This window comes from Ovis aries, chromosome 11, assembly GCF_016772045.2.
Source record: "Ovis aries strain OAR_USU_Benz2616 breed Rambouillet chromosome 11, ARS-UI_Ramb_v3.0, whole genome shotgun sequence".
Lineage (NCBI taxonomy): Eukaryota > Metazoa > Chordata > Mammalia > Artiodactyla > Bovidae > Ovis > Ovis aries.
Genome location: NC_056064.1, coordinates 33,676,659 through 33,690,903, shown reverse-complemented (window position 1 = coordinate 33,690,903; position 14,245 = coordinate 33,676,659). Strand labels below are relative to the sequence as shown.

Below are 14,245 nucleotides of genomic sequence, written 5' to 3'. Positions count from 1 at the left end.
ACAGGGAGATGATAAGCAATCACGTGACAGGCAGATTAAAGTCTCAGTGAAGTCAGGAAGGAGCCAGAAGGTTCCTCCAACCAGCACAGGTGAGGAGAGTGAGGTGAGCACCCACCGGCAGCGGGCTCTGTCACCGTGGGTGCAGGGGGAGCCGGAGCCCGGGCCCTCTAGGGGAAAGGGGTCAGGGGCTTGGGGAGGCGAAGGGGGACAGAGACTCAGGATGGGGGTGGGGGAGGGAGACAGGGACTCGGGGAGGGGAAGGGGGACAGGGACTCGGGGAGGGGGAGGGAAGGGGGACAAGGATTCGGGGTGGAGGAGGGAAAGTGGGACAGGGACCTGGGGTGGGGGAGGGAGGGGACAGCAAACGGACGGTGGAAGCGGAGGAGAGCGGCAGATAAGGGAAGAAGAGATGCCGCAGGGTAATGACATGCGTGACGAGCCCAAGAGACTCGGTGCCCGGAAGAAGCGGTGTGGGCGGCCAAGCGCCGCCTCCCGAGCCGCTTGGCGCGGGGCCAGGTCTGCGAGGTCTGAACCGCGCGCCCCAGGCGCAGGCGCAGCCGAGGTCCCCTCCAGCCCCCACGCGTCGTCCTCCCCGGCTCGCCCGCCGAAGGCTGGGGGCGGGGCCCGCACAGTGTCCGGCCTGCGGGGGTCACGTGGGCCGCGCCGGCCAATCGGCGCGTGATTCGGGGCTGAGCGCTGCTGGCTGGGCGTCGGCCGGGCAGTTGGCGTCGGCTGAGTCGGCGCGTCTGGCGCTGAGGTGCGGCGTGGGCCGTGAGCCGTGGGCCCGGGACCGGGTGGAGGGCGGGGATGGGGCGGCACCGCCCCGCGGCCCCGCGTTCTGCCCGCCCGCCGCCTACGGCGCCGGATTTCCCCTCTCCCTGCAGGACTGGCCATGGAGCGCGAGGTCCAGCGGGTTCGCGCGGCTTTCGGCTCCGGCCGCTCTCGCCCCTTGACGTTCCGGCGGCGGCAGCTCGAGGCCCTGCGCGCGATGGTGCAGGAGCGCGAGAAGGACATCCTGGCGGCCATCGGTGCGGACCTGAGCAAGGTGCGCCCGGACCTGACCCCACCCTTATCCCCTCTCCCGGGATTGGGTCATTTGAGCAATTTGCGGGCCGGATTACTGTCTTTCAACTTTATGGCTGCTGGTTGCGCTCGGATTTTCCACCACGACTTTAGGTTTCAGATCTGTGCACCCGCGAGTTACCCGGGACCTGTTAAAGGCCGAAGATGTTTCCGTGGGTCGGGTGAGGTTTGGGGGCACTCTGAGAGCCCGAGTTTGTAACAAGCTCCCGGATGATACAACGCTGCCTTTTTCTGGAACCCTGCTTTAAATAGCAAGGTTTTGGGCGAGTGTTTAGGGTTTAAATACTGTCCCCTGTGTTCTATAATACTGTTGTTACTATTCTTTTTCCCCCCTTTTTATTCTAGGGGTAGCAAAGCCAGAGCAAGGCCTTGCTCTGGCTTTGCGAGGCTCCATCCCTCACTTCCCCCTAAAGATTATTTTGAGGAGTACAAACATAAGAAGTGTGGGCTTCCCTGGTGGCTCACTGGTATGGAATCCACCTGCAGTGCAGAAGATCAAGATCTGATCCCTGAGTTGGGAAGGTCCCCTGGAGAAGGAAATGGCAACCCACTCCAGGATTCTTACCTGGGAAATCCCATGGACTGTGGGGTCACAAGAGTCAGAAATGACTTAGTGACTGAACACCACCACCACCACCAGTAGTTACAACAGAACTATAACATTTACTTATGGTGGAGAAGCACTGTGTCACAGAAGGTGGATTTAAGTTGTCTGAAGCAAGATGTCTGAATCATTCCCTCTATCAGCATTTCTGAGTGTATATCTTAAGGATTATGAAAGAAGTACAGGGCTTCCTTTGTGGCTCAGCTGGTAAAGAATCCACCTGCAGTGTGGGAGACCTGTGTTGGATTCCTGGGTTGGGAAGATCCCCTGGAGAAGGGAAAGGCTAGCTACTCCAGTATTCTGGCCTAGAGAATTCCATGGACGATACAGTCCATGGGGTCGCAAAGAGTCAGACATGACTTTAAAAAAAAAAAATGAAAGAAGTACAGTAAATTCCTTGCCCTTGAGGGTGTTAAATTTGGTCCAGAAACAAAACATGCCCAAAGTGAAACTACAGTTTTAAGTGAAGTGAAGTGAATTTGCTCAGTCATGTCTGACTCTTTGCGACCCCATGGACTGTAGACTACCAGGCTCCTCCATCCGAGGGATTCTCCAGGCAAGAGTACTGGAGTGGGTTGCCATTTCCTTCTCCAGGAGATCTTCTCAACGCAGGGATCGAACCTGGGTCTCCTGCATTGCAGGCAGATGCTTTACCATCTGAGCCACCAGGGAAGACTGGCATTAGGCAGTGTATTAAGGGTGAAATATTAAGATATGGGTGAAAGCATAATTACTGTGGCTTGTAAAGTGAGATTAGGGCACACCATTATCAATTAAGGACCATTTAAGCCTGGGTTTAAATGTCTTGGATCGGTAAAGAAGGATTTAGAGAGACTGAATATATTAGGGAGTTAATGAGTGTATACTATGGGCTTTAGGTGGCACTAGTGGTAAAGAACCTGCCTGCCGGTGCAGTTGACATAAGAGAGGCAAGTTCTATCCCTGGGTCAGGAAGATTCCCCTGGAGCAGGGCATGGCACCCCACTCCAGTGTTCTTGCCTGGAGAATCCCAGGGACAGGGGAGCCTGGTGGGCTGCCATCTATGGGGTCGCACAGAGTCGGACACAACTGAAGCGACTTAGCAGCAACAGTGGTAAAGAACCTGCCTGCCGGTGCAGTTCACATAAGAGAGGCAAGTTCTATCCCTGGGTCAGGAAGATTCCCCTGGAGCAGAGCATGGCAACCCACTCCAGTGTTTTTGCCTGGAGAATCCCATGGATAGAGGAACCTGGACGACTGCAGAGTCGGAGACAACTGAAGTGACTTAGCAGGCATGCACTGTGGGCTTGAAGGGCGCAGAGAAATCTACACAGCAAACCAGCCCGTCTGACAGGTGTGCTTAGCCCAGCACTTTGGTTTCTTTGTACACTGCTGTATGGTTTGTGGGATCTTAGTTCCTGGGCCAGGGATTGAACCCATGCCCTCTGCAGTGGAAGAGCAGAGTCCTAACCACTGGACCACCAGGGGATTCCCTTGCCTGAGTATGTCAGACCCATGAAAGTTAACTGTATCCTCTTGTGACAGAGCGAATTCAACGCATACAGTCAAGAAGTCATTTCTGTGCTTGGAGAAATTGATCTCATGCTGGAGAAGCTTCCGGAATGGGCTGCTGCTAAACCAGCTCAGAGGAACCTGCTCACCATGCTGGACGAGGCCTACATCCAGCCAGAGCCCCTGGGGGTCGTACTGATTATCGGAGCTTGGAACTACCCCTTTGTCCTCACCATCCAGCCCCTGATAGGAGCCATCGCTGCAGGTCTGGGGTCAGCTTGTGTCCTCGTGCCATTGTTGCATGTTAAGGAGGGTGCCTAATTAAATGCACTTGCTGTGGTGGCTTGCCTTAGTGTAAGCCAGCAGTGTATTGAAAAGTCATAGCATTATTCTTGTTTAGTGGGCTTCAGAGGTTTGTGTGGCCACTGCTTTCTGGAGCCCTGGAGAGGGAACCCATGAGGGTGGAGAGGCACACGTGAGTCCACAGACTGGGTCAAGAGTCAGACGTCCATGTTCCCAGTCACCACCTCTGGCTTTGGATGAATCAGTTGGATTCTGTCTGACTAGATTCTGCATTCAGATAAGGACTGTGGGAGTCATGCTCCGTGGCCCACAGCAAGTGCGAAGGGATTAATTTCTCAGTTCTCCAGGATCCAGATCAACAGCTTCATGATGACAAGGCTCATATTTGTGTAGTAATCCCAGGGCAAACAGGAAAACCCAGGAGTGGGAGTGAGAGCAATGTGGGAACGCTGGAGGCCACGTAGGGAGGCTGATGGGACCTGGAGGGTGAGAATGGAGGCGTCAGCCTATAGGAAGGAGGCAGTGGGGTGACTCGGGCCCGCGGTGAACAAGGCCGAGCACAGACGTGGAGTGACGCTTAGCCTATGCTCCGCACGTTAGCGCCATCTGGGTGGCTGTTAGTCACTCAGGTACTCGACAGTGCTGTCCTGCTTTCTGCTCTGTTTAGGAAATGCTGTGATTATCAAGCCTTCCGAAGTAAGTGAGAATACAGCCAAGCTCTTGGCTAAGCTCCTCCCTCAGTACTTGGACCAGGTGAGAGTGCCCCTCCTTGGCATGCATGTCTGTCTGTTGGTCGTGGGGAACAGGTACCCGCTCTTCCCGCCGCCGTTGTTTGGTGGTCGGGCCTCCATGCCCCATTTCCCTAAGCCTCCTACAACTGGCCTGACAAGAGAAGTGAAGTCCAAGACAAACTGGAATCGTTCAGCTGCTGTGGTTACAGTCTGTTCAGGCCCTTGGCCTTATCAGCACCTCTGCTGCTCAGAGAGCATCCCCTGCTGTGTGGTGTTCTGAGTTGACCCGTTGTTGGATCTGCCGCGATCTTAGGTGTATTCACGTAGTGGGTTGTTTGACGAGGGACTGGAGCTGAGCCAGGTGCTCCTAGCGAGGTTCAGTTGTGTGAGAGTGTGTCCAGGCTTAAATGGACAAGTTTGTGGCCTGAAAACCACAGAAGGAAACGGCCTGCTGACCCGGAGCTGGCCCCTCACTCTGGGTTAAAGTCCTGGCAGTGAAGAGTGTCAGAAGCTGTGTAGAAAAAACGATCAGGGGTCGGGTGCAAGGCAGAGAATGTTGTGATGCCGTTTAGCTCTGTGGGGAGGGGGTCCTCAGGGACTCTCAGGGAGGCAGCTATGAGGCCCCCAGCCAGCAGGCACAGGAGCTGGTGGCAATGGGGTAGGGAGCAGCTGGCCCGACCTTGGGGGCCCTCACTGGGTTTCACACATGTTCAGACTCAGATGTCCCTCGGTCTCCCCGTGGTCTAAGCCCTGCACTGAGCTGAGTTCAGGAAGGACGTCCAGGTGGACGTGCCCAGGGCCTGTCCTGTGCTCACCCACAGCAGCTGCGTCCCTGCCACCCTCCCTTCGCCCTGCCCCCAGCTCTGCATGTCCTGGGTGGGATCCCTCTTCTCCTTTGTGGCCTTGTGAGGCTGAGGTGGAAATGCTGGTCTCTCTGGCCAGTTCTGCCGCAGGTCGAGATTCTCAGGTGCCATTGGACTCCCCCACCCATCCTCACCAGGTCCGGTCTCCACCTTTTCCTGGTTTTACAGACAGTTAGGTATTTACATTGGACGACAGGATGAAGTCGGTGATATTCGCGTCTGTCTCTTTCCTTCAGGATCTGTACGCCGTTGTCAATGGTGGTGTTGAGGAGACCACGGAGCTTCTGAAGCAGCGATTTGACCACATTCTCTACACGGGAAACACCGCTGTTGGAAAAATTGTCATGCAGGCTGCTGCCAAGCATCTGACCCCTGTGACCCTTGAACTGGGAGGAAAGAGCCCATGCTTCGTGGACCGAGACTGTGACTTGGATGTCGCCTGCCGGTGAGACTGGCTCTCTGGTTTCCTGGATTTTCCCAGCTCAGCCGAGAGCCTGCTGGTGTGTCCCCTGTGCCTCCTGGCTCCAAGAGACCTTGATGAGTCTTGGGGGTTGATGTCCTCCTGGGTGGGGGCCAGGCGGTAGTGTGGAACTTTCACACACTCCCTTTTAGCGCCGTGGCCGGAAGTTGTGAATACAAAGCCTTGACATCACACGGCCATCCTTAGGAATGAAAAACAAGGTCTCTCTGTTGTCAAGATAATAGATCAGGCAGGAAATCTTTCTGTCCCACTGGTTGCTGATCCAGAAAGTACAGTAGATAATCCAAAGTCTTTAGACTCCCTATGCTGACCTCCTCAGTTCATTTATTGATAACCGATACTGCTCATCTTCTAACTAAGAGCATCTTGCATCTGAGAACTAGAAAGTGAAAGGTTTGGAGGTGTCTGTGCTGAATCAGTTTGGCTCACAGCAAGTGCTCAGACCCACAGTTGACAGTGCTAGAGCGGCATGGCTCCCCTCCCCTCGGAGAGGCGGTGGAGAGGGGGTGGGGGCATTGGGCGGGGTCGGGTGGGCTCTGTAGGTGTCTGTCTGCCCGAACAGGAGACCCCAGTGTGTGGATTTCTGTCAGAGCTCAGGCACAGCTTCCCAGAGCCAGGGGACCCCGTCCTCCCAGACGTCCTCCTAGCCGGAGTTGGAGGAGGGAGGGGGTGTCAGGAAACCGCACTCTGTCCTTTCCTGCTGCAGGCAGGGCCGTCTCTGCATTTAAAGCATTGTTGTTGATGAGTAGGCACAAAGCTTTCCCTTCTTCTTAGAATATTCTGCATCAACTGAAAGTGCTACAGAGATGAGTCATTAAAACATCGTTCAGTCAAGATTCATGAGTACGTTTGTGAGCATTGTTAGTAAACAGCACAGCGTGGGTGGCAGGTGCGGGGACTGAATGCAGCTGCTGGTGCTTTTCCCAGACGCATCGCCTGGGGCAAGTTCATGAACTGCGGTCAGACCTGCATTGCCCCCGACTACGTGCTCTGTGAGCCGTCCCTCCAGGACCAGATCGTGCGGAAGGTGCAGGAGGCCGTGAAGGTGCGTGTTTACCACCTCTGGTTGCACTGGCTGCCTAAGGGTGCAGGGTGAGGTTGGCTGTTTGTGGGCAGCAGCTCCCCATCCCCTCCCCTCTTGAACATTTCAGTAGCAGCTGTGACTGAACTTCCTGGCTAATGAGAAAACATTTTTGGAGAACGTTTGCTGAGAGCAAGGTGAGGCTGGTGGTATGCACACCAGAAACCGTCCAGCTGATTTGTTGATGATAACTCCTTAGGTGCAGCACAGGCTTTAGAAAAAACAGTTCAGGTGTGATTCTGTGGTCTGGGGAGAAGACCGTCAGGCTTCTGCAGTGCAGTCGAGGACCCCTAATGTGTGGCCACTGCCCGTCAAGGTCATCTGATCTTCAGTGTGTAGGCGGTTTAGCAAAGCCAGCTATTTCGAGGAGTGAGTGAATTAACTACGCTTAATGCAGCCCTCAGTCTTTGAGGGTGTTTCAAGTGTCAGTCTAGGGCTGGGGTCAAGGAAGGCCCCAGGTGAGCCAGGAGAAACGAGGGACTCAGACTGGAGGAAGGAGTGATGGCACTGGGTCATGGGCCTCCCGGGTGAAGAAGTTGTTGGAACAACCATGGTTCACTCCCTGGGTGCTGACTGAGCCCTGAGAGGTGGCTCATGGACAATCAGGAGAGACAGTGTGAGCAGTGAGGGGCCAAGGGTCTTGATGTGGATGTAGTGGTGGGACTGTGGCGGGCCTGGACAAAGACAGCATGAGAGGGGCCTTGGCCAGACTGCAGGAGACACTGCGGCTGGAGAAGTTGTGCTGGGGGTGCGTGGTGACAAGCCAGGTGGGAGTGACTGGGAGTGACAGTCCCTGTCTTCCTGGAGGCGTTTCTCCTCTCACCGCCCTGCTTGTCGCCTGAGAGTCGCTAGGCGTGATTTAGGAGAAGTTTCCTGTCCTCCCATCCGCAGGAGGTCTGGGGTCTCCAGGTGACACTCAGGTGCAGCTGGCACCAACAGCCACTCCAGTGGCCCCAGTGCAGGGACCTGAGATCCTGTGTTTCCACAGGCTGCCCGGGATGTTCTTACCAGCCAGCTCAAGGTTGATGGGGGGAGTGGACAGTGGTCAGGGGAGATGGAGCGTGCCTATGGGGCTGAATGTGAGTCATTGAGATTGGTTTACCCAGACTGTGCTTTGATCTTCTGAGTGGTTTCCCAACTGTCTGTGGCTGGTGGAGGTTCCAGGCCAGGAGGAAGCAGCACAAAGCGCGGCAGACTCTTTCTGCGAAGGGCTGCACAGGCTGTGCTCCAGGCTCTGCAGGCCACCACTCAGCTCCTCGAGGGAGCGGAGGAGCCAGAGTCGACAGGGAAGCACGTGGGGCCCCGATACGGGGCACGACTTGCAGTACCCACTCTGTGTCCACCCCAGGAAGGACCCACACTAACCCCAGAAACTGGGAAATGGGAGACGTGTGTGTGTGTAAACTCCTGTCCTCAGCCTCTCAGGGAGCTTAACCTCACTACTGTCGAAGTCCTTGGGGGGTGGGGGGGGGGGCGTGGGATTCTGTGAGGGTGTAAAGCCAGATCTGGGGACATAAGTGAATTTTATAATTATTAAGTTAAAATGTGGGTCTTTGGTGATGACTAGATACTGTTGTTTGACTCAGGAATTTTATGGAGAAAATGTAAAAGAATCTCCCGACTACGAGAGGATCGTCAATCTTCGTCATTTTAAGAGGATACAGAGTCTGCTGGAAGGACAGAAGATAGCTTTTGGTGGGGAGATGGATGAGGCCACACGCTACATAGGTAAGGGGACCCACCTGGTCTGTGTCCTCAGAGTCCACGTCGTTTCTTCCTGTGTCGTCCCATGTGCCCAGGGCAGGCAGAGCCTGAGCCAAGGCCCAGGGGATGCTACCACTTTATGACATTCTCTAACCTCACTCAGTTGTAGTCAAGGTCAGAGAGATCAGGGCAGGAATGCACTTGAGTGAAGAAGTGGTGCTGGTCTGGTCCCTCCAAGGACCAGACCATCTGTGCTCCCAAGAAGGCCTGTCCAGGGAAGGACGCAGGTGTGCAGTGCTGAACACGGTTAGGTGAACACAGGATTTACTCCAGCCTGCCTACCCCCTTGCTGGCACAAGGATCCCTGATGCACACGCCTGGAGACATTGAGTATTTGCACGGTTCATGCTTGCACTTGGGGCTTATTTCATGAGGTGACACTTGGCTGGGCGGGGGAACCCTGAGCGCAGTGTGCAGTGAGAGTTGGATGTTTCTGGCTCAGCTGCAGCCTTTTCATCTTTGATTTTCTGTTTCAGCCCCAACAGTACTCACTGATGTGGATCCTGACACCAAGGTGATGCAGGAAGAAATTTTTGGACCAATTCTTCCAATAGTGCCTGTGAAGAATGCAGATGAAGCCATACAGTTCATAAATGAACGCGAAAAGCCCCTAGCTTTCTATGTGTTTTCTCACAACAGTAAGGTAATCTTCACAGCACATGCGTGCTGTCGTGAGCCGCGCTCTTGAACCTTCTCTGCTCTAAAGCAGACTGGGATTATTACGCCTGAGTCCCCAGGGAGGCTGTTCTCACAGCTGGCCGTCTCTTTCTTAGGTAATGAGGCCCTGGGGTTATCACTGTGACCTTCCCCTCACTCCCTGGGGTCAGAGCTCCATCTTCGGAGTGACTGTCACAAGTCTGTTGACTCACAAACACCTCCCGTCTAATTGGGAGACTTCCAGGCGCCAGTGTTAGCAGCTCTCCCGCTGTTAACCCTGGGTGCCCGAGGACCCCAAGGCCATGCAGGCGGGGCTGTGGAGCGGACTGGGGCAGGTCTCTGGCACTGCCAAGGGAGCTGCTTGGAAACCATGGACTTGGGTTTTTCCAGTGATGCAACCTTGTGGTTGGAGCGGTTTCACAGTCCTAGTCAGGCTGGCCACCCACACCTTGTCACCCCAGGCCTAGCAGCCCCGCCACCACTCTCAAGCCTGTTCATCCGCACCTCCAAGGCGACTGGCTGCTGAGGGACAGTAGCCTCAAGGTGGGCCAGTAGGCCAGGAGCCTCTGAGGAAAAGTGAAAACTCGGAGGAGAATGTGCAGCCAGGCCAAGCCGAGAAGTCCCCAGAGCAGGTGTACCCTGTGGAGCCTCTGCCCAGCCGTGCAGGTGGTCATGGGGCCGCTTCCAGAGCTGGCCAAGCTGTTGAGGGGCTGATCTCTGTCCACCATCTAGGGAGACCGAGCGTGCAGGGCTCAGTGAGGATCAGATTAGCAAAACACAACGGTCTACAGCTGAAATGATCACAGGCAGTGGAGGACAGAGCGGAAGCTGAGGTCTGTGGCCTGGGTGGAGGGTGGCAGGTCAGGCTCTGTCCCGTGGTCAGTGATGACCTTCGGTACGGAGGACTGGACTGGTCGGCACCAGGGAGGCAACGTTTACCAGTCAAGCGTTACTGCCCATTTGGGTCCTAGGTGAGCCAACCAGCGGTCTCCTTCAAAAGTAGGACATTTGAATGTTTTTTGCGTCTCATAGAAATGAAATATCTGTAAATCACAGGCTGTAAAGTAGACCAGAAAGAAGAAATAGTAACAATTCTTAAGACCTGGAATAGATCCTGAATGGTCCCTGATAAGAGAGGCCCTGGCTGTGGGCTTGGGGGTCGAACGCTGGTTTGACGGGTGTTCAACCACCTCTGCATTGCTTCCCCGGAGGACTCGATGTGCAGCTGAGAGCTGACCTGTACCATGCTCGCTCATGGAGTCTGACCTCAGGAGGACGTGTGTCCTGGGCCAGCCACAGCTGACCTGGGGCCTCTGCTCTTCCCCTCAGCTCATCAAGCGGATGATCGACGGGACGTCCAGCGGCGGTGTCACAGGCAATGATGTCATCATGCACTTCATGCTCAGCTCTCTGCCCTTCGGAGGCGTGGGTGAGGCCCCTCCCAGCTGCTGCCCAGAGTCTCCTTCTGGCCTGTCCCCACCCTCCACCCTCAGGGGCGCTTCCCAGTCTGTAATGGTTTACAGTTTGCTGCTTCCCTGGTTTGCGGTTCTTCATCAGATGCAGGGCATGTCTTGGGCCAAGAATCAGGTCTCAGATGAACTGAGGCTTGCCCTCTGTCCTTTATGAATGAGGTGGTGAGGGACAGGCCATGGGCAGGCGAGGGATGGGCCCGTGGACAGGCGGGGGATGGGGCCATGGGCAGGGCAGACAGCAGCCGAGGACCTGGATGTCCGTTTGCATTTTTAGGGAAAAGGCACAAAAACAGAATACTATGGAAAGTTGTGAGGGAAAATGCAATGACCTCTCAGACATAAACACTTAATATTTTGTAATTTAGACTTTTTCTTTAAAAGGCACACCTTTTGATACATCTCACAGAATCCCCCTGCAGCTTCAGCTTCACCCAAATCATGCCCTGGGCCCTGGTTACCCTAGCCACACACGTGTCTGCCTGGCTTACAGAGCAGACAAATGAGCACAGGCCCGGAGCACAGCTCTGAAAGGGCAGAAGTGTCCACCAGCTTGTTAGCACCACCACATGACCTCCCGAGAGCCTGGAGGAAGCGTAGCTCAGCCCCGGGCTCCCAGAGTCAGACCCTCAGGACCACACTAAGGCCCTACCTGCCCTGTTCCCTCTTGGAACTGGGGTTGTGGTAGAGTGAGCCTGTCCCGGGAGCACCCTGAGCATGTCCTGGGCCGGGTCCACTGTGCAGGGGACAAGGCGCTCCCCCCATGCCGATGGGCAGGGGGCCCAGGACCTCCTGGAACAAGGCCCCCTTCCTGCCAGGCTGGTGCGCAGGGGTCCTGCCTGTACGCAGGAGGAGCTCCGTTACCTACAGCGGCTTGTCTCATCTGCCCTTGACTTCAGGGTCCAGCGGGATGGGGGCGTATCACGGAAAACACAGTTTCGATACTTTTTCCCATCAACGTCCGTGTTTATTAAAAACTCTCAAGCGGGAAGGCGCGAACCAACTCCGATACCCTCCCAACAGCCAGTCGAAGGTGGACTGGGCGAAATTTTTCTTGTTGAAGCAGTTCAACAGAGGGAAACTCGGCCTCCTGCTGCTCACTCTCCTGGGCGTCCTGGCCGCTGTGCTCATCAAGGTGGGTCCCCAATGGCTGCCTGGGGTGGCTCTGTCTTGGGAGCGCCTCCGATCTTATTAAATCAGTGCTGTCTCATCCTGTTAACATTCAGCCTAAAACTAAGGGCTAGGGAGCGATGGCTTGCAGGCAGCCCGTGATTCTCTGAGCATCTCTGGCTGCTTCTGGGCTCCAGCAGCAGAGACTGTCCAGGCCACAAGCCTGTCCTCACAGGAGCCATGCGCTGCCTCTGGTCTGAGGTTAAAGCCCTGGAGAGCTCGCTTACAGAAGCTGAGCTGCCTAACCCTTGATCCTCTCACTGTTGGTGCCTTGGGGCCAGCTGGTTCCTGGATGTGCATGGACCCGGCGCGTGGAGGTGGAGACAGTCCTCTGGTGACAGGCTGCTGGTGGAGGCAGCTTGGCCATGAGGCTGACCGCAGTGTGTGTCTCTGGTGGTTGGTCATCGCAGACGTGGACGTGCTAGGAGAGCCGGTGCCAGGCAGCTTCCCAGGGCAAAGCCAGATTTAACGGGAACAGCTGCGTTCGTGTCTGTGTTTGGTTTAAGTGTTGAGAGGGTGTTGGTAGAGCTGGAGACACCAGCCGCATCTGAATTCATTTGGGTTTCCTCAGAGGTACCAGGCTGTGCTGAGGACAAAGGCCCTGTTGCTTTTTCTGGCAGTTCACAGACGTGCCATCCCGTGAGCCGGTCTCAGAACCCACTCTGTGTTGAGAGGAGGTAGGGCTGTCTCTTCCTTTCTGTAACTCGGGCCAGCGTGGGGTGTGTGCTCTTCCGATCACGTGTTTTTCTACACTCAGAGGCTCATGTGTTACCAGAAAAAGAATGTGCAATTTATTTGTCTCCAGGCACTTTGGACTTTAGCCTGGAGCAGCAGAGTGTTAAACCTGACAGCCATGGTTCAGTCCAGGGCCGGACTCTAGAGGGTCGGGACGAAGCAACCATTGCTCCCAGAAAGCCACAACCATGTGCGCTCAGCTGCCCCAAGGATGTGCCCGTGGAGCCACTCAGACCTAGCTTCAGAGTCTGAGCAGCATCTCGTAAAAAGCTCAGAGTCACTTTTTGTTTCGTTTTTGAGTTGTTTTTCTTAAAGTTTAACTTCAGCACTTATGTGGCAGACCTGGTGAATGAGAGCTTGCTGTGGGCTGCCTTGCTGCTCTTCTGCCCCTTGCTGAGGCTGGTGGCCCTGTTTGGTCTCCGGTCCCTGCCTGCCTGTCCTCTCCCAAGTCGTGGGTCCCCAGCCTGATCAGTACCTCCTTGGTTGCGATGGAGTCGCTCAGCCTGGTGGAGAATCCAGAGGTGCAGGCAGATTGATCCCCACAGGCATGCCCCCTCTTAGGGAGCAGTGCTCCCTGCCAGATGGGCGGGCAGCGCTGCACAAAGTTCCCAAAAGGGTTTGGCAGGCAAGTCTTTGTCTGGTAGGCTCTAGAGATGCATCAATGTTGTAAAAATGTCTATTTAGCTGGGCCTGGAGATTGATTTAATTATGGCTTTGGGTGAGGCCTCTTCTGAGCCCGCAGGGTACGGGCAGCTCCGCCTCTTGCTGTCCTCACTGGGAACCGAGGTGTTCCAGTTGTTTTGGATCCTGTGTGAGACTGGGTAAAGATTTGGGGGCTCTTCTCTCTTTGCTGCTTCTCTACGCTTATACCCTCCTTTTATAAAATCATCTTTTATTTTCAGCCAAGGATTCTGTGCCTAAATTGGCCATTTTCTTGAGGAATGTTTGTTGGTGATCACTGCAAACATTTTTCTGAAATTGTTTTTTTGCACTTCGTAGCTCTGATTGATTCTAATAATTCAGTTTACTAGGATTAGAATGCATTTGGAGCATTTTAAAATGGGAAACTGAAAGCCACAGTTATTAGTCTAAGGGGAGCACATTAGAATCTCAGGGTGGGGGCATTTTCCACATCCTTTTTAGATAGGGTTCCAGTAAAGGTTAGCCTAAGCTACGGAAAGCATTGCTGGGGTTTTTAAAAGCTGAGGAAAATAAAAGGTTAAAATCAATCGATGTCATCAGGATCTTGAGGATTAAATGCATCGTTTGAACTCTGTGGCTATGCTTCTTTAAGCCTCAGTGGGTGTTGATGAAATTAATTACTCTCTGGAATTTGAGAAGCAGAATTGCTTACCAGTTTTCAGAGTTCGCGTGGACAGTCCACTTCCTTCTTACAACTTATGTCTTTGCTCATTGTCATGTCTCCTCCATGTCGGACAGAGTACTGCTTCCAATACCACCATCCTGTTGTCATTTGGGAGGGAGAGCATGACCTCTCGTCCTTAGGCACCTGTGGGCCCTGCTGTCACTGGAGGAGAGACTTCCAGGATGGGAGGTGCTGGTCGGGGTTCTGACCCTGGGCCCATGTTGCAGGGCTGAGGGGTCATAAACTGGCTGTAACTTGGATCCCTTCTCCCCACCACAGGGCGGATACTACTGATGGACCCTAGCCACCTCCTCATCGTCTCTGCTGAATTATTATTCTGCTCAGTGGCTAACCAACCAATCATTTTTAAATTGTACCAGAACTTTTTAAGAAGATATGCAAACGCACCATCCTTGCCATTCACCATTAATAAAACTCACTGCTTCA

General features: G+C 54.6%; 1 protein-coding gene and 1 long non-coding RNA gene across 6 annotated transcripts in view; one reads left to right on the top strand and one right to left on the bottom strand.

Moving 5' to 3' along the window:
- Positions 1 to 613, bottom strand: part of LOC121820590 (uncharacterized) — a 26,115-nt gene extending 25,502 nt beyond the window's left edge. Inside the window, exon 1 of the long non-coding RNA XR_006061177.2 lies at positions 116 to 613. This is a non-coding gene — a long non-coding RNA (uncharacterized LOC121820590). The remainder of the gene's footprint in view (positions 1 to 115) is intronic.
- On the top strand, positions 38 to 14,245 carry ALDH3A2 (aldehyde dehydrogenase 3 family member A2). Of its 5 annotated transcripts, none has more exons than XM_042255714.1 (12): positions 38 to 89; positions 885 to 1,045; positions 3,212 to 3,443; positions 4,149 to 4,234; positions 5,312 to 5,520; positions 6,484 to 6,601; positions 8,224 to 8,365; positions 8,878 to 9,044; positions 10,388 to 10,487; positions 11,427 to 11,662; positions 12,269 to 12,374; positions 14,078 to 14,245. In XM_042255714.1, exons 2-11 carry the CDS (start codon positions 893 to 895, stop codon positions 12,338 to 12,340), a joined length of 1,515 nt encoding a protein of 504 aa, XP_042111648.1. In that variant the 5' UTR covers positions 38 to 89; positions 885 to 892; the 3' UTR covers positions 12,341 to 12,374; positions 14,078 to 14,245. The 5 variants fall into 5 exon arrangements, with proteins under 5 accessions (XP_042111648.1, XP_042111650.1, XP_042111647.1 ...); XM_042255713.1 differs by having other exon boundaries at positions 66 to 103; XM_042255712.1 differs by lacking the exon at positions 38 to 89 and adding an exon at positions 721 to 757.